The 24,806-nt window shown below is 32.4% G+C and overlaps 1 protein-coding gene across 1 annotated transcript in view; it reads left to right on the top strand.

Moving 5' to 3' along the window:
• The window catches only part of LOC149426277 (uncharacterized), a 375,377-nt gene that overhangs the window by 100,660 nt on the left and 249,911 nt on the right, over positions 1-24,806 (top strand). The window contains exon 3 of the mRNA XM_089648535.1: positions 9,441-9,590. Coding sequence (XP_089504661.1) covers positions 9,441-9,590 — 150 coding nt within the window. The remainder of the gene's footprint in view (positions 1-9,440; positions 9,591-24,806) is intronic.

Below are 24,806 nucleotides of genomic sequence, written 5' to 3'. Positions count from 1 at the left end.
GTAGTTTGCTTAAGGTAAGGTAAAGTACTTTTGTTTTCTTTCCTCTCCTATCGGTGACATCATCTAGCATGCGTTTCTACATCAAATGTTGCGGTGCTTTTGTTATTGGATCTTTTTGTATTCAGTGCTGTGGCATTCAGAAAATATACCTGCAAAAAATAAACAAAATCTTAAAAGGTAAATATAAACTACCAAACCCAAATTAAGAGTAAATTTAGTTAAGAAATTTAAATTTATTTGCAGCTCTGAAAAGATTTCGATCCGACCGAATTCCATTGCTTTTCGCTTTTTATTTTTTTTGTACTAGGTTACAAGACTCTCTTTGTATTTGGCTTTCACACTTGCCTTTCAAAGCTCTCATACTATTCTCAGCAATAGACTGTTATGTTAGGTTAGTGTTAGGGTCGAATAGAATGCGAATAATTTATGTATATTTTAATGAATAGATATACCTTCCACAATAATGTAGAAATTGGTAATACGTGATTAATTTTAGAAAAGACATGTTAAGACATAACTAAGTAAAAGTCAATACACGAGACTAAACAAGAATCGCATTTAATGAATCTGCCTCTTTCTGACTGTCCTAAAACAGGTAATCTCCTAGTTGGACAGCCAATGATCACTGTAATATGTAATATGTCGTGTTTTTTTAAAATTAATAAATAATAAATAAATGTAAATTAAGAAATATTAACGGTCTTACTGACGTGGTGAAAAATTTAATCAATAAAATAGAGACTAGGAGTTTAAATATCGCTTAATTCTTATTCGGTCAAAGAAGATTATTTATCGTAAAGGGTTAAATAATTAACTAAAATAATAATAATTTATGATTTTTTCAATGGTAGATTAAATGTTCTATATGTTTCTTCATTTTAAAGATTTCGTCAAAATAAATACTATTTTAGAAACAAGATAAAATTACATTTCATTTTTATCTGAAATATACTTAAATATTACAATATTTTAATTTCAAACATGAAACAAGTTGAAATAAAAACTTAACACACATTTTAAATCAAAACATCGAAAAATTTCAAAGAATTGAAAATGAAAAGAACACACTATTTTTCGCAAGATAACGGTCACTTCACTTTAACAATAAAATGATTTAATATTATAAAAACAATTTGAACAGAATAACCAAAAAATCAGTCATTGTGTCGTCAATATGAACGCTGATTTTTTTTTACTTTGTATTTACATACACATGTATTAGGCATTTATGTTATTAAACAACCTAACTCTCACAGAAGTTTTGTCAAATTTACGCGGTAAAATTCAAATTAAAAATAATAATTAGGATACATGCTCACTTTTTCCGATAAGATGAAACTATATTACACAGTCATTCGCGGGTAACTGACTTCCATGGCACGCGTGCGCGCTGTTATAAAATAAAATGTAAAATTGTAAGAAGAGCGCAAACGCTTAGTTCTGAAAATTGAAATGTTACGAGACATTTTTACTGTTAATAAAACTGTCTAATGTAAACAGTATACAATATTGAACAATGTGTAATAAAAACACCGTTTGACGAATTGGAAGTGGTTTTTCTTTAGTAAGGCTGTAAGTATAATTTATTTATAGTAGAACACTAAATTTTATGTAATTTTCTATCGCTAGATTAAACATTAAAAAACAATTATTATTTGAACCTACGTAAACTGAAATTACAGAATAAAATGTTAAAACATTAAATTATTGTAATGATTAAGATCAAACGAGTAAAAATGATTTTTTTTTTTTTTTTTAATTTTTTTTTATTTTTTTTTTTATTGTTTTTGTGTTTAATTCGTAGAACTCCATTTAATTTTTTTATAAATTTAATTTAGATTAAATTTGATAATATTATTATTAAGTTCTGCAAGTGTTTTAGTTTTTTATTATTGTGACAGCTGTTTCGGCTTACAAGGCCATTTTCAAACTGTAAAAAAAAAAAAAAAAAAAAATCATTTTTACTCGTTTGTACTCGTTTACTCGTTGTTGGTAACTAACAAAAGCATGTTTTGGAGTAAACTCAATTTTAAAGTTTGATCTTCATTATAAATCGTTGTTTTGGGAAATAATCTTAATGTTAATTCGAAAAATCATTCGAGCGTTGATTCTCAAATAAACAATATTTTTCGTGTCTATCAATTATAAAAAAAAAATTAAATTTTATGAAAAAATCCAATGTTTTCAAACCAACTTAATGACATAAGGGGGGACTTAGAATTATTCCATATATAGATTATAATACATTAAAACCATCGCTATCAAATGTTATGTTATGAAGCATCACTTTGTGAACCAACATTATATAATTTTAATATATCGTGGGGTTACTGCCAAATATTGGTAACTAACAAAAGCATGTTTTGGAGTAAACTCAATTTTAAAGTTTGATCTTCATTATAAATCGGTGTTTTGGGAAATAATCTTAATGTTAATTCGAAAAATCATTCGAGCGTTGATTCTCAAACAAACAATATTTTTCGTGTCTATCAATTATAAAAAAAAAAATTAAAATTTTATAAAAAATCCAATGTTTTCAAACCAACTTAATGGCATAAGGGGGGACTTAGAATTATTCCAGATATAGATTATAATACATTAAAACCATCGCTAATTCAAAAAAACAAAAAATTGTAGGTACCTACTTTTGGCAGTAACCCCACGATATATTATAAACTTTTTTTTAATTTTATGTGAAAACAAACAAGAGCCCGACTTCAAACATTTACAACGGGTCGACGGGTTTATAAATGCATACCTGCGTACTCATAAAAAAATATTATTGAAAAATATTATTATGTAATATAAAATGTAATTCTGTTTTTAATTTAGTATAATAATATGTGTGCAAGCCTGATAAAAGTTCAGGCTGAACTGAAAATATAAATCATAAAATAGCGACGTTCTCTAACAACAGTTAGGGAGAACCGACTTCTACGTCTGAAAAATACAGATGCACAAACACTGATTTTGTATATGCAAAAAAACATTATAATTTTAAAAAATTCCGAGTGCTGTGATGCTCAGAAAATAATGAAGTTAACGTGATATTGTCTTTGAGGGAAATGACATGGTGATATTATAGAGGGACGATATGATAGAGGGATAAAAAAACTCCCTTTCAAAAATTTCTATTCATAGTCCTTCACATTTTGCATCCACGAATACAAAGAAATCGATAAGTATTCAGGATGTTTCCTTTAGGCACCGCGATCACTTATACCCATGTTCCGGTCCCACGAAGCCAAACGTGTTTTGTTTTTCTAATGTCGAACTTCCTAAAACAAACTGTCACTTGAGCTTGTAGCATAAAATAAATACTGAATGAAGCAAATCCCTTGGATAAAATATGTTATACTTTATTGTTTACAGTGAGATCTGAGCCCGTGGCGAATAGCATCCCCAGATTTATATTGCCCCTTTTACAGTAGGAGCTGGAAGCTGGAATTGTGAGATTTGCTCTAAGATTAATGTCTCCGACATAAAGCAGCTGAAACAATAAAGCGCATTGTTATTTTCCCTTGTTGCTGTCCAACGTTTTAAATTGGCTCACATTGGGGGAATTCAAACAAAAATAAACAAGATCATTGCATAATACATCCTACCGTATTAACTTTTCATTATGTAATATTTTAATTCAAAACACTCTTGTCGTTCGTAATGCAAAAGTTATTAACATGATTGAACTATATACAGTAACTCTGTTTTGACACACCACTCGTTAATATTATTTCAAACGCCGCATTCAGTGAAGGTGTTCTTGTATTACTAAAGCTGTATAAATCAGTAAAATTTTGCACGAAGAGTAAAAGTTGAAACATCAATTTCAATGGTTTTTCCCGATAAAGACCTATATTTCAGGTTTTACTAATTTATCGCTGCACTTATCTAATAAAAACGGCCTTTAAGGTTCTAGCGAATAAATCTCATTTAGTCTATAAAACCTTTTTAACATTACGTCACCTCAGTTGGAGAAGGTTTGGAATGATATTTTTATTCAAAAATGACCTAGATGTAAAACCATTTTTTTTGCTCATTTTTGTAACCAAAATAACTTTCAGAGCCATCGGTGTTATATTTTCTTAGATACCAACCCTATGTCGAAGTTCTAACATCAAGTTTTTAAAGTTTGCGTTTATTTTACGAGGTTCTAACATCACTTTGAACCTTTTGCAACTACCATTATGTTTGTATCTAACAGTTGATCGTTTTTACAGGGCACAGTGTAGTTCGTCACTTTTGTTGGATAGTATTTCTAACTTTGCCTTACCATGTTCTGAGGTGTCAAAGTTTTCAAAGATGATTTCTCATAATCTGTTTACCGATTTCTGATTTTGGGGTTGATTCCGAGTTAGTGTCAAAACCTTTTGTTCGATTGCATATAACATCAGGTCACCGAGTTTTTTGAGGAAGTGAAATATCTGGTGGAATATAAGTGTTCAAGTAAATTTTAGTTTATTAATTTATTTTAATTTAATTTTTTTAAATTAAAATAATACATAGTACATTTGCGGCAAGTTCCAGAGTGGAAGATAGTCTCATTGTCGCCCCGGTGTAAGACCACCATTCAGAATTGAAACGTTTACTTGAAATGGCTTTAGCTTTTGGTTGGTGACTAATATATTTTGGTAATATTGATCTAAAATTGATATATATACATATATATATATATTACCTTAAATCCATACAGGAGGCCCTTATGAAAATATTTTTTTCTCAGGGCCTATGTCATCATCGTTGATGCTGTGTGGAGGGTATTTTTGAAGAGATAATAGAGTGAACATGGGTGTTGAAGAAACCCATGTTGACGGAGGAAGGAAACACAGAGGCCGGCAAATCGCTTCACAGCCGAGCTGTTCAACTCAAAAACGATTCGTAGATGCGACCAGTTATCATATTTACCATGTATACAAGTTGGGCATGCGTTTGGTATGTTTTTCCACTCTGCACCGGTGCCGAAGGGATCAATGACGCTAGTTCCTTGGAGCATCATCTATTATAATATCTGTAGAACAGGGACAGAATACCTACCTGACGCCTGTACTCTAAGGATTGAAGGAAGTGCCAGGTATTTCCCTACTTACCTCTTCCTCGTCTCCTTCCCTCCCCACTATCTTCAGTCTCACAACATACCCCAATTGGGGATGCCGCTGGCTCCAGATGGTTGGGAGCAGTTGGGATTCTTGTGCTGTATTCAGATACAAAAATAAGTTGTTAAATTAAAAATATCACACTTTTACGAAAATACATGGCGAATTGTTTAAAAATACTTTTGCAGCGATTAATAAGTAATAATTGTTTAATCTTAAAAAATCCCCGAAAGGAATAAATTCTGACATAATTAAACCCAATATTTGGAAGAAATGATTAAGTATTGGTCGAACTAGCAAAAAAGCGTGCCAAACAAATTAAAAATGGTACCAAACCTTTTATCTTTCCATTAAGATCGGGAATTAAAATAAATGAATTCGGACAAAATACTAATGTTTACGCTACGGGTATCAGAGAAGAAAGATACATTTTTGCTATAGTAGATGGTTTTCAAAATTGAACACAGAACTGGATAAATTTTTTTTTTCAAATCAAATGAAACTAGAAGGTCAAAATTTAATATAAAACCCAAGGATAACAAAAACCTCCTCGCATAGCGCGTCAGTGAATCACACTTTTACATTAAAAAGCCAGGTGCTAAAACCAATGCTTTGACAATGTGATTGATGAAAGTAAGCAAGACCTTAAATATATAAAAAAAAAATTAATTTTGCAGGGGAAATTAAAAACAAACAATACATTTTTTTCCATTTCACCGTACATGTAATATGTAAAAAAAAAATTATGGTCATAAAAAATGTCCTTTTCAATCATGAAAATGAAAATTCAAATAAATAAAGCTTAATTTAAATCGCTCGTTCCCTTAGCTCTTTGCTAAATACTCAAATAAGACAAAGAGCCGGTTCCTAGGCAAAGATTTCAGAAACGTATAAATTGAATGTCGAGGTGAAAGGTGTAGGAATAAATCGCTCCCAGCCGGTCACGTCCCACTGTTATCTGCAAAGGGATTGAGAATGGCGCTCCATACTATCAGTTTATTGGTTCTGAAATATTTATAAGGCCAAATTGAAAATCATTACTACAATTTAGCGTGCAGTCGTGGGTGTGAATAGTGAAACACTGATGCAAAAATATCTATGAGGTAATTTACAAGTCATGTAATTTGTGATATAAATTACCACATTACAGTTACGTTTTATAGTTCTGTCATGAAAACATCCTTGCTATGTATGGAAACAAGAAATGAAAAAACAGAGCTATCGGCGGCATATTGTCACTTTGGTCTATAATTAGTTTTAAGTATATTACCGAAGGTCTGAAAATTTGCGAAATTCAGAGCATGGTACACAACATAGTGGAACTGTTCCACCTCGAAGAATTCGGCCAAGCAAGTGAACTGGGATATAAGTTATTATAAGTATTAATTACTCGCCTGAAATATACATACAAATTGAAATATCTCCCGAGTATCGTGATTTATTTTTGTGGTACTATGCCATGGTTTGATTCTTCTTTATATAGCCAACATTTGGGACAATATTAAAGTGTTTCAATTTAGCGCTGTCCGAAACGTTCGCTAGAGAAAGAAGAAGTGCAACATAATACCCCAAAAATAAATCACTATAATACTTTAGTTTGTGAAATTCGTAACCATATCTGGGATTTCAAATAAATGATTGATAGAAGTCAGTGAAGTATCACTAAACGAATAGTGAAATTATAATATTGACCAAAACATCTAAACCATAGAATAAAGAATAACACCTAGAAGTGCCTTCCATATGAATTAGAATGGAAAAAAATGTTAAATTTATCTCAAATCCCACTAAAACTCGTTTAAAACAATGACAATCAGTAGGAATTAGACACCTAGGAGCTGGGCGTTTACTAGACGTGACCAGTGTCAAAATGTGGAAGAATCTTTTTTCACTGTTGATTACATCTCATTTGAAATTTACGAAACAAAACACAGTTTTGTATCGTAAATTTAGGCCACGATTGATGATTAGTTAAATATTTGGATGAAGAAAACACGCCTATAATGCACTTCTTGTGTTATTATTTATTCTATGACCTTAACATTGCTGTAATCCAAGCTTAACGGATAAAAATAAAACGCCTGAACCTCAAAGTATATCCCTCTAAAATAAAATAAAAATAAAATCTGAGTGTGTTCCACAGTTTGCTATGAGCGGATACTGAGCGGACCTGTGGGAAGTTGTATTATCTCCAACCCTAATAACATAATAACTTACAAAGTCAAATGACGTTATGTTGGGTTATGCTTACATTGCTTACACACTATTCAAACAGATTTATTGCAAATAACTATTGTTTACGGCACTCTTCAAACATCGTAAGTTGTTTAAACAAACAGCTAAGATCACAGAGCTGAAACAGATGTCTGTTGTAGTTATTATTAATGATTTATCAACTTAAACCATAATCTATGTTTATTTAGTCTTCAGACCGTATTTGTGAAAATAATTCTTTGCTAAAGAGGAACACATATATACAACTCCTAAGCAATAGTATCAGCTTCATGTAATTATTAATCACCCGTTTTTTGTAGCCGATCCTCGTAGTGTTCCTCGAACGAAATGGCATATATTTGCTTTTATAGTTGCGTGCGAGAGGGAACCTGACCAAGGAAAGTGGCACATCTGCCTTGATGATGGACACTGTAATGTAGTCCAAAATGTTGGCTAAAGATGGAAGTAGCGCAACACGGCATAATACCCCAAAAATAAATCCCTGTAATAATTTTGACTGTGAAAATCTCAAATCATACCCGAAATGATATTATATTTACAAAACAGCGGTAATTGTTTTATGCCGAAGCTACAAAAACTAGATGAAGTTCTGTTTTTTTTTCGAAATACCCGCTTCGGTTTACATATATATACGTCGCATTAGATATAGACAAACAAACATTGGTCATTTAATAGGTAAGTACCTGCGATCTTTCGACGAAAATAACTGATTAATTTAGAAAAAAATAATTGGAGACATTTAGACACTTAATTATTATTAGTACAAAAGACATTAAATCTCAATGTACATGAATATTTCTATGTACTTTTTACGCTATAAACAATGCACGACCTTTCTCTCTTAAAACAATACTGAATAAGAGAGGAATAAATTACTAACGTATCGTCACGAAACGTCGAGCATTTACCGAACGCTGCCAAAATATGTTGAATTGATAATGCGTCCGGTGTTTTCACTTCTTTTACATAAACCGATTATCAAATAAAAATCGACCTGCAGGCTGGAGGTTGTGGGTTCAAATCTCTAACTAACTTATTAACCATCACGCCGTTACCAAGCAGGGGTAGGCACAGAGGACGGACCGCCAAACAACTTGGTCTTGGCACAAACTTCTTGCCTCATTCATATTCATACATCGTCTCATTCATACTCTTCTATTATTCTGACTCTTGACATGGCCCGACTGGAGTATCTGATTCACTTAATCGTGTCATGTCTTTCTCAGGCGTCCCTGACTTTTGCTACCATTCGAATTTGCATCATATATCCTCCTTACACTCTTTTCTTCGCTCATTCGCTCTATATACCCAAATCATCTGAGCGTACCTTTCTTAATCTTACTTATTACGTTTACATCGTAGCTTGCGGATCTCTAAATTTTTCACAAGATCATACATGATTTTACCACACTTACGCCTCATAAATCTCATTTCAATTTACTTTCATCCTTTTTCTGCTAGTTCCATGCCTCACTTCCATACAGGATAGGTAGTCAAATCTCAGCGTGCGCAATTAAATTTGATTTGATTAATTTGTGTTAGTTCACAAATTACTCATTTTAAATAATTTATAATATATTTACTGAAACCGAGTGGCGTCTTCTTTTTAAACGTTTTTTAAAAAGATAACGCCACTCGCATGGACAAGAACACCTTATCGTTTGTTCCATATTTTCAATTTCTTAGTAAGAAAAAGCTTTCGGAAAAAAATGTTGATCTCAGATGATGCATAGCCAACACGTTACAAAAATATCAATTATCCCGTAAGGAAGTTCTCCAACTTTGACGGTTTGTTTTTCAAGATCAGACAAGCGAAAATAATGTTGAATTCAAAACTTCCTGAAATCCGCTTTCGCCAGTAAAATAATAAGCATATTTATTTTTTAAAGAGAGATTGTAAAAACATAGGTAGTATCCGAAAAACCCACTAACTCACGTTGAAACGTTGGCAGTGCCCAACGTGGTATTGATATACAAGTTATGTGACACAAAGTTGGCTTTGTTTACTGTCATTGTTCCGATCTTCGACAACATTGTTACGTGTAAAAAATTATTTTACTTGCGGTTAGTGTCATTAAACCTATATGATATTACATAATGATTGTTTTTTTTCAGATACGAAACGTACAAGGCCACCCTCAAGAAGATCCCCGCTACCAGACTGTCCCGGCTGACGGAAGCTCTAGCCAACTATGATCCTATCCTCAATGAATACTTCTTCGATAGGCATCCCGGAGTTTTTGCGCAAGTCCTCAATTATTACAGGTTAGTGTTATGATGTGTGATGTTAGGTTACTGATATATTGTGACTATGTACCGATATCACGGTATAATAGTCAATGAACTATAATAATGCCGAGACGCTGGAAAACGTTGAACATTCTTGTATACCTATTAGTTGTCTCTTTTTCTTAATGCCTCTATCATACATGGCGCTAGTCGCAAATTCGTTACAAATATTACTGTTTAACTTTATATTTTCATCAATACTGCTCTTGAGTTGTGAATATCATTTTTATAGCGTAATATTTTTAGTTTTCTGTCTGTTTTGTTGAATTTTAAAAGTGACCAAAGGGATTTGAAGTTAAAATGATTTTTTTAGATCAACGGCAACAAGTAAAAAATACAACGTTGTATTTAACTACATTAGGAGAGTTACAAACATATTAAGCATTTTTACCATAGAAGCTGCAACCCTGAAATGCGATACGGAGAGAATATGACCCTTTTCTAACTTATAAAAATCAACACTGTTGGACTCAACATGAAAGAGATCGCTCTTGTTGACTCATTCCAGATCTTCTAGTTCGTCTTAAGGTGAAGCTTAACGCTAAATCACTATTTTGATTAATCTTTATAACGAATTGGTGTACATTATGAACACCTAAAAATATGCTCTAGATAAATTGGAGATTTTCCTATCGTTTCACTTGAGCAGAATACAAACAAAATAATAAATTACTCAATAAAAAATATAAATCTCTACTACTAAAAAAAAATATTTTTTCAATAGAAATGTATGAACGCCTAAAGGAAACAACTTTATAAAATACAGTATTTGGGCCTGCCAACACTCCTTCGTCCTGCAGGCCTATTATAGAGATCTTACATACTTTCAGAATTTTTCAATACCCAGCGGAACTGTCCCAGTTTAAAACTAAATTTTATTATTGACGGATATACGAAAATTTACTTAGCTCATAGTTGTAGTTCATCCACCAAATACCACACGGAGAAAAAACGAGTAATGCTGACTTATTGAAAATCTTTTCAAATTATTAGTCATCAAATCAAATCAAATCAAAAATTATTTATTGTAAAATAAAAATTACAAAAGGTGTAGCTTATGGGTAGACCCCATTTCTTCCAGCTAACCACATTTATTTAATTACAATGTTTATATAATATTATTTGTTTTTTTATAATAATTACAATGTTTATACAGATAAAATAACAATATACCAACGAAAAAATAAAAATATATATCCATTGATGTATTATACTAGATTGGCCCTGTCTATATTAAATCCATTTTAAAAATGACCCCACATAGCGCGTACGTCACAAATATGGAGATGAACTTAACAACCCAACTCTGTTTAAACTCTTTGTACAACCGTTCAAACTCGTAAGCGAAACCACGGAGAATTTGTTGTCAGAGGTGCTGTAATATGGACATAAAACCAAAAAGAAACTAACACTTACAGCAAATTTTATGTGCTGAATAAGGGCTGAATCAGGAAAAGAATTGATAAAAAACACAAAATGATTTAAATTTATTTTATTTGTGTTTTTGAATTTTATACAGGTCCTATAGAACCAAAAACGTTTATATTTTTATTACTGTGCATAGGTTTTTTTTTTAATTTACCATAGTTTTTATATAGAATGGTATATAAATATTGAAGAAAGCAATCACTTTGTGACTTGACATCATTTTATTTCCTTTGGTTTTATTCCCAGTCGGGCTTTTGCATGCATTTTAATACAGAATATATCTAGTAAGCTATCGAAAATTATACAAAATAATTAAAGCTGATGAATATAAAATAATATTAGTAAAACGTTTAACAGTAACATAAAAATTATAGAGACTAGAACAACACTATGAAGCATTAAATAATTATACCACTATCATTCAATTAAAGTTATTTTGTCTTCAACCACTTTGTTAGAATTGAGACATTGTGTCAAATAGTTTATCAACCTTCTTCAAGATAGCATTATTGAAAACTAACCTAAGTACTAAACGACTTTTCATTAAACATAATGTAAGATTAACATAAAGAGAGAGATAAATCATATAATGTTGCGTGTTCACAAGCGAGCTGAACCACGACTTATTAAGAAATATAAGATTGCTTCGTTCCTTTCCCATAATTCGTAGTTCGGCTCGCGTTCCGGTTCGCAAATGAATAAGCAGCAATGATGAGGACAGAGCTTCAGGGATCGTATGGGAGAGGGGTAAGGGGGGAGGGGGTGGAGGTTACATGATTACAATACATACTTATTTATTTATTTACGCCCGTTAAATAGAATTTTACGTGTTATTTACGGCATTCACGCACATCGGTTGTTGCGATTCTGGTAGAGGAACAACCGGCTTGTCGATTACAGAAGAAGTTTCAGCAGGATCCAGAACCAGTCCTGTTCGAGAAGAAACAATGACGGTATCTCCTTTCGCAGGACCTGTGGCCATGGTGGACAGCAACTGTCCAATAAACAACGACATTATCAATTAAAACCTGTTTAAAAAAAAACTTAAAAATTAAAACCAATCAATACATAATAAACTTGCTTAAGTTTTCACACGAAAATCAAACCAAATAATTACCGGAATAACAGGCAAAGCTTTTCAGTCTACACGTCGGAAGCCGCTTGCAGTTGAATAAATATGTTTGGCGTGAAAATTATTGAGCAAACGCGGTTTCCTGCTGATGGTACCCAGTTATTGTCACATAATTGAATGCGGATTGCTTCTAACCATTTCTCCATTTTTTTCCGGTTTATGTGGAAACCTAAGCGAAAATACACAAAAAATAAATGAAGTTATTAAATGACGCAATTTTATTTCTATCAATTCTTCTGCAAAAAATCGAAAAGGCGAAGCCCGAAAGGCAATGACGACTTAATACAACCCTGATTAGCAAAATGTACGGACCAAATAAATCACACATACACATGAGTTGTCGCGCCTCTCAATGCGTGTCAACGCTAGACGACTAATACATCCATAAGTATCACGCGTTGGTTGCGTGATTTTCGTATGCTCACCATGTGATAATAATTAACTTGAATCACCCTATTGGTCGAATCACTTGGAGGTGTGTTATGCATGTGACGTCACAAATTTGCCGGAAATAAATCTAATCTCGTTGAATTTTTCACATTTGTTAATACGCTGCCCTCAATCGATCTGTAAGGTACTGATATTTTTTTGTATTCAGATAGCTGATTACATTTCCTAAAATAAAGTCCGCGATGGGTGCAATCTAAAATATTTGGAACTGGGTTATTTTTGTGATTGAAAAAATGAACTTGCCCAGCATAGCTGACACGCAAAATAGCTTAACTCTAGACCAACAAAAGGTAAAACGCAATGCACAGTTGCAATTTCGCATTGCGACACAATGCGTGCGCCTTTTCATAAATGTGCACGTGAACCAAAACAAAATTGAGTTGGTGTTATTTTTCACTGGTTACACCTAGTCTAGTTGTATTTAGTCTATGTATATATCCCAATAAAAATAGGCGTTTCATTTACGTGAGGTATTCACTCAACGTGTTGTGACATTTATTAACAAAGAAAGTGTTTAGTAACGATTTGAATTTGTGTGTATCTTGTATTTGTTAAATATTATGTTGTAGGTTGTTATATACTTTAATGGCCATGTAGTATGGTCCTTTTTGGAATATTGTTTTGTTTGCTTTTGGTATTAGTAAGTTTTCTGTGAGCCTTGTAGCGTATTTATGTGTTGAGTTTTTTAGTGGGAACTTGTCTGTAGATGATCGCACTAACATGCATAACTCCATTATATATATGTCTGTGACTGTCAGAATTTTCAGATTTTTAAACATAGGTCTACATGAATCTAAACGATCTGAGTTTGTAATTTTTCTTATGCATCTCTTTTGTATGATGAAAACATCTTTAGCGTTTACCGAGTTTCCCCAAAAAATATTACCATATTTTATTATTGAATATACATAACCATAGTATGCGGCTATTACTGATTCGGTGTTTAATATTTTTCTCAAGGTACCCAGAACATAAGAAAAACTACTGATTTTTGCTACAATTTTTGAGACATGTTCTTTCCATGTTTATATCTTATTCTATTCCCAGTAGTGAACAGGTTTGGAAAGGTTCGATAATATTATTGTCAATGTTTACATTTATATTTATAGGTGTAGCTTGCACTGGACAAAATTTTAAGATTTGGGTTTTGTTTGTGTTGAGTGATAGATGTTGCGATAACAGCCAGTTTGCTATTAATTGGCAAGTCTCGTTAACTTGTTTGTTAAATTCGTCAACGTCTCCATTACATTCAAACAACAAAGCGGTGTCATCAGCAAACATTGAACATTCTGTGCCAGCATCATCAGCTTCCTGGTAAATTTTGGTAAATTCGTAATAATATCAGAAAACGTGTTCATCCACCTGTGTTGGTTTTATTAATGTATCAGGACGAAATGAAAAAATGTGAGGACTTCTATAAAACATGTTCTGACACCGTGACAAAACAATTTTTTCACCGTGACAAAACAAGTTTTTTAGTGTACCTTTCAGTTCATTCGTTAATGACCTATAATCCCGTTTTTAACTGTATTATAAATAATTGGTCGAGATTTTTAATAAATTATCATTATTTTCGGTAGTTAATTTGATAAATATGAAAAATTAATGTTTCTGCGCGCATATATCTGCAATGTATATTAACTATTAATTGTAACATATTATCTGCATTACCAACAATATAATGTTATGATAAAACTATTAATTATGTGAATTAATATTATTGAAGTCACAACCATTCGGGACCTAGGCGTAATATTTGATAAAAAAACTAACTTTCACACCTCATATCGACAGCATTATTTCCAGATCCCTGAAAATGCTAGGATTTATCAAACGAAATAGTAAAAATTTTCAGAATCCCAAATCAAAAATAACGCTGTACAATTCCTTCACCCGCAACGTGTTGGAGTACGCAAGTTCTATATGGATTCCAACCTACAAAGTTCATATTCAGCGAATAGAGCGGGTTCGAAAACATGTTATGTACCACCTAGCGTATTGTGATAAACGAGCTCGATCACTCCCTCATTACACCGATAGACTAAATTTCTACAATGTACGCACCCTTGAACAGAGAAGACTAAATATTGATTTAAATTTTCTTTTCAAAATTGTTAATGCTCTAATAAACTGCCCTTTTTTACTCTATCAAATTATGTTCAACGTTCCTAGAATTATATTCCGTTACATATTAAAAAATATAAAACTAAGCTGGGGTATGACTCACCTTTACCGAGAATGTGCCGTTATTTTAACGAGACATATAAAAGTTATCCCATTGATTTGTCAATGTCATCACTGGCCAGCTTCAAATCAAACGTAAACAAGACTTAAAGCTACCTATCGTGTTGATCTAAAAAATAATTACTGTTGCTGTTATGAAATGTAAATGTGAGTGTATGTATGTGTGTATACATGTATGCATGTAGATGCATACATGTACATTATTCTTTACTTACAGTATTGTGTTCATCAATGTTGTGTTTGTCTGTAATTAGTGATAGTATCAACCAAGTTTAATTAATGTAATTGTATTTCGAAAGCTTTGATATGAATCACTGTTGACAAACCTAAGAGAAAAAAAAAATTAATGTACATATATAACGAATACAAAATAAGTATTAATTTTGAAAACAAACTGATATAGAAACGGGTGACAAACAAGGCCACTTGATATGCAATGCTTTCCCTTAACATAGATACCAGTGCTGCTGGGAAACAGGAACCTATACTTCATAAACAAATACAGAAGGGTTCCTAATTAATCATTACGATGTTAATCGTGTAGACCTAACGCCTAAAGCAACTTTTGGATTGCCAGTGAGATTAGTATTAGTTTAATACGTGAAGATACGACCTAACAAACAACATAATATGTGGAATTAATTAAATATAAAGACAAAGTAAAGTAAAATAAATTAAAATTTGTCTCTCTAATTGATTTACCGTGATGTAAATATGTCACTTACATATTTAAAAATGTTTGGATCGGGTAAAAATCTTTGTTGTGAAACATGTAAAAAAAAAGTGGGTGTGTCAAGCCTACGCAAGACAGAAGTGAAACTTCTAGTTTCAGCTGATGCTTGGCGTGGCGCAGTTCGCTGGTGTCTGAGAGAGAGGAAAGAAGAGAAGAGAGAGAACGTTCGTGAGCGGCTCCCCCACCTCAACAAGGTTTCACTTCAAAAATGCCACAGCCGAGAATCGAACCTCGCTTAACTGATTGAAAGCCAACCACGCTGAGCACCAACTGTAAGCAAAGCCGCATAAATTGATTATATTATGTAGGTTCTGAAAATATGAGAGCTTGTTATGTTTTATAATGTTACCTACATCACACCCAAAATATAATATATTTTTAAAAATAATGTACAATGTACAGAAATAGAATCCCACACAAGATCGCGTAGTGCGCTCTAGCGAACGGATATTTTATCAGAGGGAGATAGTTTTAATTTTTTTTTCTGTAAATTATTACATATTATCAAAATAAATAAATTAATTAAATAAATGTAATACAATTATCATAATATACGGATTAGATAATAATTTTAATCCAACACAATAACGCAAAGCGCGCTCTAGCGGAGTAATGTTTTATCACAGTGAAATAAGTGTTTTTATTATTTTGCAATATTATTTTCTTTTAAAAAATGTTCTGACCTACTAAAAAATAAGATATTGAATGAAAAAGGCGTTAAAAACAAAAAAATAATGTGCGATGGCCGAGAATCGAACTCGGATCAACTGCTTGGAAGGCAACTATGCTGACCATTACACCACCAACGCCAGTTGTCGGGATGAGCTAAGAAGCATTTATATGTTACTTCAAAACTTTGACTAGATCAAATGAACTTTAATCGGTGGTGGGGGTACCCGCATTTTCGTTTCGGTCATGAGTCGGTTTTACTCCGGTCCTAGAAATTGCATGACGCGCGTAAAGAAGTTTCACTTCAATATGAAAACATGCATTTGTATACACTGCAGCGATTTACATACAAGCAAATTCTTTCGGATACAAATGTGCCTTATTCTAAGCACTAAAACACATCCTTTTCTCCTCTTAACCCATCAGATATCTCCCTTCCTCTTTTTCGGGTATCATTTATCTTTTAATTTAATTAATCAAATAAGTTAATTATGTATGAAAATGTATTATAATATTTAAGGAGTTAATAACGACAGTATATTAGTTATTTTATATCGCAATGATGGAGCAATGAACTTTAAAAGCGAACTTGGATAAAACTTATACCTGTGACGTCACCAGTCACAATTCGAAAATCGAATGGTAGTAACTCATACTGCAGCGCCTACGATATCTTTGTAACACCAGTTATTTTGGATTTTGAAACCGTGACGTCACACGCTTATTGGCCGGACGGAAAGATTGTCAACATTTTAACATTTTATATCTTCGATATTCTGTGTTTTTCAAAATTTCGAAATGTTCTGTACTCAACGTGTTCAAATGAATTTGATACATTGGTAAATAGCACAAATTTGTTGTGTATGAGACAATCTTATTAGTGAAAGGTAATATAACACTTATTCGTTTTTTTTTAAAACATTGATTTTCTGCATTATTTATCGAGTTGTTTTTCAACCATGAAAAGAGTACGCAGTTGCCTGGTTTATCCATCAACTCAAAAAAAGTTCTATAAACCGAGACTTTTAAGAAATCATATTTTTCTATTAATTATTCTATTATTAACCGTTATCTGATAAAAAAATCTTAATGAATGCCGTCGGAAAATATCTCATTGTTTTTGGTTTGAAAAATGTTAAAGTAACTGAAAAATTTAGCTCACCCGCCGACCGCCTGACAAGGAATGAGGGGTGAAAATAACACCACCCTTTCTTGGGGTGAACTATAAAGAAGTTATACAAGGGGCGTGTGTGTTCAGGGTTGGTCCTGGAAAATTCATTATTTTCACACGGTGGGTGATTCTGTATTCGGTATTCTCTAGTTCGCCGGAACTATAAAAAATAAGATTAAAATGCACCATGGGGTCGAATATACTGGATATTGTGACTTGAACGCCAAGCTGGGTGAAAAATGTATCAGTGAATTTGGTAAAATTTTAGCTTTTATTGGGTGAGACCACTCCCAAGTCACAATTATAATTTTTTGGTGAGAAAAAAAGGTTTTTAGTAAACAAAAACATGCACTGCGGATACACTTGGCTGGCAGTCATAAGGTCGAGATCGAAACTCATAGCGGGTACAGTTTTTTTTATGCCTTTTTTGTATCATCTTAAGTATACGATCACATATTTTTACTTTCTAAGACTTCCTTAAAAACTAAGTGATGGTTCTAATCCATTATGCCAATAATGATACATGCAATGTTGCCATTACTTCCATAAATTGATGTATAAGTAGATTTATTTATACTCCGCCTCCTTCCGAATTTGCTCGTGGCGAATTTATGAATAAGAAATGCTTTGTGCGAGAGGCATATAGATTTAATGGTCTAGGGTAGATGCTATTCGATTTATCACATAATAAATTGCGGAGTTTAGCTGACATAGTGTGGTTTAAGCCAAGTGAAGCATTTTTGATCCTTTGTTAAAGATCGGCTAATTGTTCTGAAATATTGACGACTTTTGTTCATACCCGCCGAGCAGCTACAAAGGGATTATTTACTAAATAAAAGGGTGTATTAGAAACTGTCTATTCATGTTTATAATCTGTATCTTCTGTTTTGTCGTTTTGAGTGAAGATTACCGAAATTATGAAGATTGCTAAAGTGGATTCTTTACAGAAAGAGGTCATAGTTTATAAGATCTTTTGGCGGATTACTCTGACACCATACATAAACTATCGTTCTTCGTCAAAGACCCGCTCCAGCCCAACGCCAAAGTAGAGTGCTACCTCACTGGCCAAACCTATTCTCTGCCTGCCTGTTGTTCCAAAAACAGTGTTAGGAAAAGGCATTATTTTTCAGCATAATTACTGCCATGCATTTTTAGTAACTTTTTTTACTCAAATTATTAAATTACTACACTTAGACATCTTTCATGATTCTTTGCCAGCATGTATAGTCATTTATTACATTTTATGGTCATACATAACAGGTACATTATATCTTGTAGTAAAATGAGCGGTGAATGTCAATTAAATAAATGTTTGGAGCTTCTTGTAACCAATGCAGGGGATTAATACATGTCGAGTCATTAATTATCTTCAATCCAGAGTGGTAATTTTCTCATAATTTCCCTTGTGAAATATCACCTTTAGGAATCAAAACGATGTCTGAAATGGCTTTAGCCATATTTTGTGACCAGAACTGAATAGCTAGTACGATCAAACATCATTTTCCATTTTATTGTCTTCTCTGCTCCCTTCAGCCTCACAAAATACCTCAATTAGGGATGATATAGACCCACTAGTTCAGCACTCACATTAATAACCTTATTTTCACTTTTACGCAATATACCAACATTTTTTAAGAAAATATTTCTGGATACGTTCTCCTTAAGAGCCCCATGCAACACCCGTATTTATGGGACTATAAACTCTAGGGTATAAAATAAGTCGAGCAATGTTATAATTAGTGATAAAATAAAATCCGCTCAACCAATTAACCTTGTCTCTTCGACAAGATCTAATTTCTAAATTACCCAGCCAATTAGCATATTTTCAAAACGATAGTAGAATTAAAATATTAAGAATATAATTGTACGTACTTTATTATACCTACTTCATTGCTAGTTAAGCTTACAATAAATTTAGATAAAACAAATTGGGATTCAGTAAAAAGAAAGTTTTGTAAAGAAATTTAAAAATCAATTATATGCTCCAGCTAACATTAAAACCTTACATAATGTTGAAATTGTGCTGAAAATGACAGTGACAAAAAATACACTACGTGATCCGTTCAAAGCGGTTAGCTGGAGTTACAATTTTTCTTCAAATTTGCACTGTTTACACAACACACATTTTTTTTTTGCACCATTTACATAATTTTTCTTTTTACTTGAAACAATGTGATCGTGATTTTATTTGTTTAAAAATATATAGAATGATGTGAAAGGTTTCATGTTTATCTGTTTTTTTGTTAAAACTTTTGGTCAAATAAACTGCAAATACCCAGGAATAAAATCGTTTAACATTTTTTTTATAAGAACTGTGCATAGCTTTTTATGTAGTAAATATATTTACTTAAATATAGCTGAATGTTTATGGAAAAAAAAATTACTCCATATTATAGACAATATATGTACGTAATACTCTGTTATATTGTGTTTATATTTTTATATTAATTCCAATCATAAAAAAAAATATTTAATAAAATTTTTAAGTCAAATAGTTAAGGATGTTATTACATCTTGGTCGAGGCTATCATAACGAACAACTTGTTGTGAGGTCTTACTTCACCAGTGGATGCATAAATAAACTTGTCGGTTTTCCTGTAAAGACATTTTTAATTTGTAATGCTGCAAAATCAATTTCAAGATAATAACCAATAATAGCTGTTCCCTAATATAGATCGGTAAATTTAATGGTCCAAAATAGTATCGCTTTAATGGATTTTGCTTTCGGTTATTTAATTTCTAAGTACCCCTAGATAAATCGACCCTTGATTTTCTAGATAAGGCACCATAATGGTTACCCAATGACCTTCGTAAAGCTCCCATGTTTAAATAACCCCCTGAGAATTGAAATTCTGTGGTGTTGGGATCAGGTTTCTGCTTTTCCAGGTAGCTTCCTGAGGTAACTTAGCTATTTTATTACTTATTAGGTAACCGTGATAATAGTTCGCGTTTACCCGTCGGCCATTTGAGGTAACCTACTTACCTCTATTCCATATAAAACTAGAGTAGATACCTTTTTCAACATTATTCCGAAAGGTTAACATGGGGAGAGGAATCATCCACGTTATTCTAATGGGTAATTTGTTCTAACGTTTTCAGAAATTGATACTCTCTATGAGTTTGAATTTATATGATAATGCGTTATTACTTACGCACACGTAGAACTAATAAAATAACGGGTCGGGGAGCATTAAACGTGGTCCAATTTTATTGTTTCACCTTGGCGTTTTCAATAAAGTATCAGAATATCATTATTCTAAACATGTTACAATCAAAATGTTTCAAACAATCCAACATCCCGAAATCAACCAAAGGAAAGAATAAAATAGGTTATGATTACTTTTTTTATATAAATAATTATAAGCAATAGTTATTTGCCTGAAACATCCATACAAATAAAAAAAAATCTCCCGAGAATAAAGAAATGCCGCCGACGGGAATCGAACCCGAGGCCTTCTGATTTTTTTTTTGCGTTTCTTTATTCATAAAAATTTAAATGATTACAGTTTTTGTTTCTACAGCCACCATACTAGGCACATGTCCGTATTATTGCCGGTCAGCTGCTCTAACCACTAAGCTACGTTGGCTTATTCCAAACCCGACAAATAATTCAATATGCACTAGTATTTTTCTTACAAAAATTATTCCTAATTACATTTTTTCCACCTGGAAACACCCAACTTTATTTTTATACGAAAGGTTTTGTTAGTACTGAATCTCTCACTAGATGGCGTCGAGAAATATTAATTAATAATTTATCATAATAATGATTTTTTTCTTCTTAACTTAACCGAACTAAACTCATATACAAAACAGGTTTAATTTTGGGGTACTTTGCCGTGTTACGCTACCTCATTTTTTTTAACCAACTTCTCGGACATCATTAAAGTATCCATCATCAGGGCAGATGTGTAAACTGATAAAAAAATAAGTCACTATAATACGGCTGCGAAAATCTCAAATCATATCTCATGAACTAAAAAGTTGCAAATAAACTCATTTAAACTCTTTATAAATTAAATCTTAATTTCTACAAATATTGTCCTTTAAAACTAATTACGTTATTGATTTCTTATCACTTAGGTACTTGGTACACTAATTCACTTTATCTAGGAAACTCACTAATGTTGTGTCTTCATTAATTGGTATTATTTGCATTCCTTGTAAGTTATGAACTTGCGACCTCTAAAGCTGGACGAAATATCCTGCCACTTTGTCACTGCTGCAAATGTCACAAAGCACACCCGCATAGATTAATCATTGTCAACTGAGACAGATGCAACTGCCGCGTAATGTTGATTGGACCTAATGTATTTTATAGAATTAGGTCATTTGTAATGAGCCATATTATTATTTCGTTGTTGATATTTTACATTGAATGATTTTCTTTTAAAGATTAATTGCTTTATTCTTAGCAGTAATGATCGAGTAAACAATTTTCCTAACTTCATAAATAATCTTCACCAGCAGTTAGTTCGTAAATCACAAAATTATTAGTTTCGCATGTTTTCCCCGAAGTCCAGCAAAAACAACAAGAAAACGCTTAAAGCCAAGAAAAATAATAGCAGTTAAATGAACGATGATCATTATTCTTTGTATTATGTATTTGAAAATTCAATTCTGAATATTCAACGCTCATCGTTTTTAAGGTTGGCACTAAGTAGAATGGGAATACAAATATTAAGGCAGTAAAGTAACCGTCTACTATATCAAATGCTCTTTTTAGTATTCTACACGTAGGCATCGTATGAATAGTTAAACTTGTACGCAGAATCCTTAATATAACACTGTTGTGGATTTTATAGTGATCCCCGTGGAAAGTGTTCAAGTAAATTAAATTTTTATCGAAATTGTTTGGTTCACATTACATAGTCTTCTTATCGAGCTTTTTTCTTATTGGCAATGCTGAGGATAGTCACCCTATTCCGTTTGCGCTGGGGGCCTAGCATGATCAAATTGATAATTCAACAATATCGGATCGATTAGGCACAACTTCCGATAATTTTATGCCGATATCCCTAGCACGGTTGATTTTTTGATATTCAAACCGATATTCACATGAAATAAATAAGAAAATATTATACGGTGGCAACACTGGCGATTCTGTTTATATATCAACATTACTAAACGTCAAATAGCTACGCAAAAATCTAAAATACAAATTATTTATGGTGTCGAATCGAAATACTAACTTTAATATAATATGATCGCAGTCCGCATTTACTTTTTTATACTAAAAAGTGTTAATTATTTAACGAGATCTTCAGTCAAAACTCGTAATGTTTAAACATATTTCGTTTCTCCAAACATGAGCAGAATCAATTGTAGACCTCTTTGGTCAATTATTTAAGTCTATGGGTCGCGTATTCGAATTTTGTCTATTCTTAGATATTTGTTAGTTCACCTCTATTCATTGCCAGTTATTTTGCATAACGTGTATATTGACAGTTAACCGAAGAACACCTCGGAGGCCACGCCAAAAGCTGCGGCTTTTGTCTACCGACTGTCGGATCACATGCGCTAGCTGACCATAGATAACGGATTTAATCAGTATCCGATCGTGATAGCTTTCTTGGTGAAGTCTTCCTGATCTTGCTCCATATGAACTACAAACACCTCCACCCACCGTTCTAAACGCATTCCACATTCGGTCAATCCAATGATCTATATCTGCTTTCTCCGTTGCCGGGTAATCTGAAATGCTTAAATCAGCCATTGGCGCAGTGTAGCCAGGGGTCATGCCAGCTGTCAATGTTTGTTTATTCCCATGCAGTGACTCAACTTCCTCGATGCCGTATTATGCCTTTGTACTCCTCGAGTACTTTTGGACATAGGTTTTCAAGTGATGAGCAGAGACAAAATGCATCTGAAATCTATTATAATTGTAATCACAATCTAATTTGAGCAAAACTATATTTTAATGGCAATTAAACATGCTTATTTCATCTTTCGGTAAATGCATGCAAGATGCGAAATATTTTTGCAAAATTCGTTAAATCACTCTGAACTTTTAATTTTCAAAATTGGAACTGATGATTGTAAAATCATGCTAGACAAGCGATAAAGTATGAAGGTATCACAATTAATTTACTTATTGCAGAGATTCAGGTATTAACTACCATATGTATTCCTAATTGCCCAGAATATTTATATAGGCAAACCATTAAATATGAGTCAGTGGACATTCAATTAACAAATACAAACGATTGTTTCTGAGGCAGTTTAGTTATATATAATAATTAGGTACTTGTAGTAAAATATATTTTTTTCTACGTAAAAGTCCCTAAAAGGGGCGTTAATAAAGTAATAAGTTAATAATGCGCAATAATTCTATATTTGAAATGCTCTTTTCTTTTGTTTACATTTTTTTACAGATCTCGCAGTTTGGCGATCGACGTGTTGAAATATTAATATTAAATTAAAATGAATTATTTAATTCGAAATACTTCATTTGAGAATTTTGAATAGCGGCACTCAAATTGAGACGACTTTGTGACTCGAAATAAAATAAAATAAATTCTCTGCTGAAAATGTCGATTAAAGGTAAGCCGCCGCTATCCAAACCAGGTAATATTTCTATTTGAAATTTATTTATGCGTAAATTTTCATCTCTGTAAATATTATTCTACGAAATATATATAAATTTATTAAAAGGTTACTCGTGTTAACCTTATGCGGTGGTTCAGCCTAAATTCACTGAAAGCTGCGCAAAACATTCGAAAATTTAAATCTGTTTCCTCGGCAGGTTTTGTTATACATTTGTAAGCTTTTCACGATGTTATTTATTATGTGCTAGTAAAATGTGTGTAGTCTATTTGGATTTAGGCGTTTAATCTAAGTTACAGAAAGAAAATATTTAAACGGAGTGTTTGATTAACTCATTCTGATCAATTAATTATTATTGCAATTACTAATCATCATCTTAGTTTATTTATCAAGAACTTGATTCGATTTCACTTAATATTCAAAATTTTTAAATTAATGACATTGGAAAATTCTTTCTTGCAATCCTTTGGGAGGTAAAATCTATTTGCTGGCTTCAATTTTCATAATATAATGCAGCAACTAGTTCATCGAAATACTCTTGCAAAATATAAAAAAAATTGCTGTCAATTTGACTAGATTAAGAAAGTAAGCATTGAAAAGAATACCAAATTTTCTAATTATTTATTTATTTTCTCCATAAAACGGTTGTGCATCAATATATTACGGAGAAGATTACAAATTTGGGGTATGTATAAAAGGTCATGGGGGCAGTCTTAATTTTTTTTGTTAATTCATCAAAAGATAGTTGCTAAACTCGAAAACGTCGATAGTCAATGCAGAATTGTTAAGTATTTGAGTCGATCCGTTGATTGGCGCGTT

This window comes from Hesperophylax consimilis, chromosome 1, assembly GCF_061612785.1.
Source record: "Hesperophylax consimilis isolate HC1 chromosome 1, BYU_Hcon_1.0, whole genome shotgun sequence".
In the NCBI taxonomy this organism is placed as follows: domain Eukaryota; kingdom Metazoa; phylum Arthropoda; class Insecta; order Trichoptera; family Limnephilidae; genus Hesperophylax; species Hesperophylax consimilis.
This window is presented reverse-complemented; position numbering and strand designations above follow the sequence as displayed.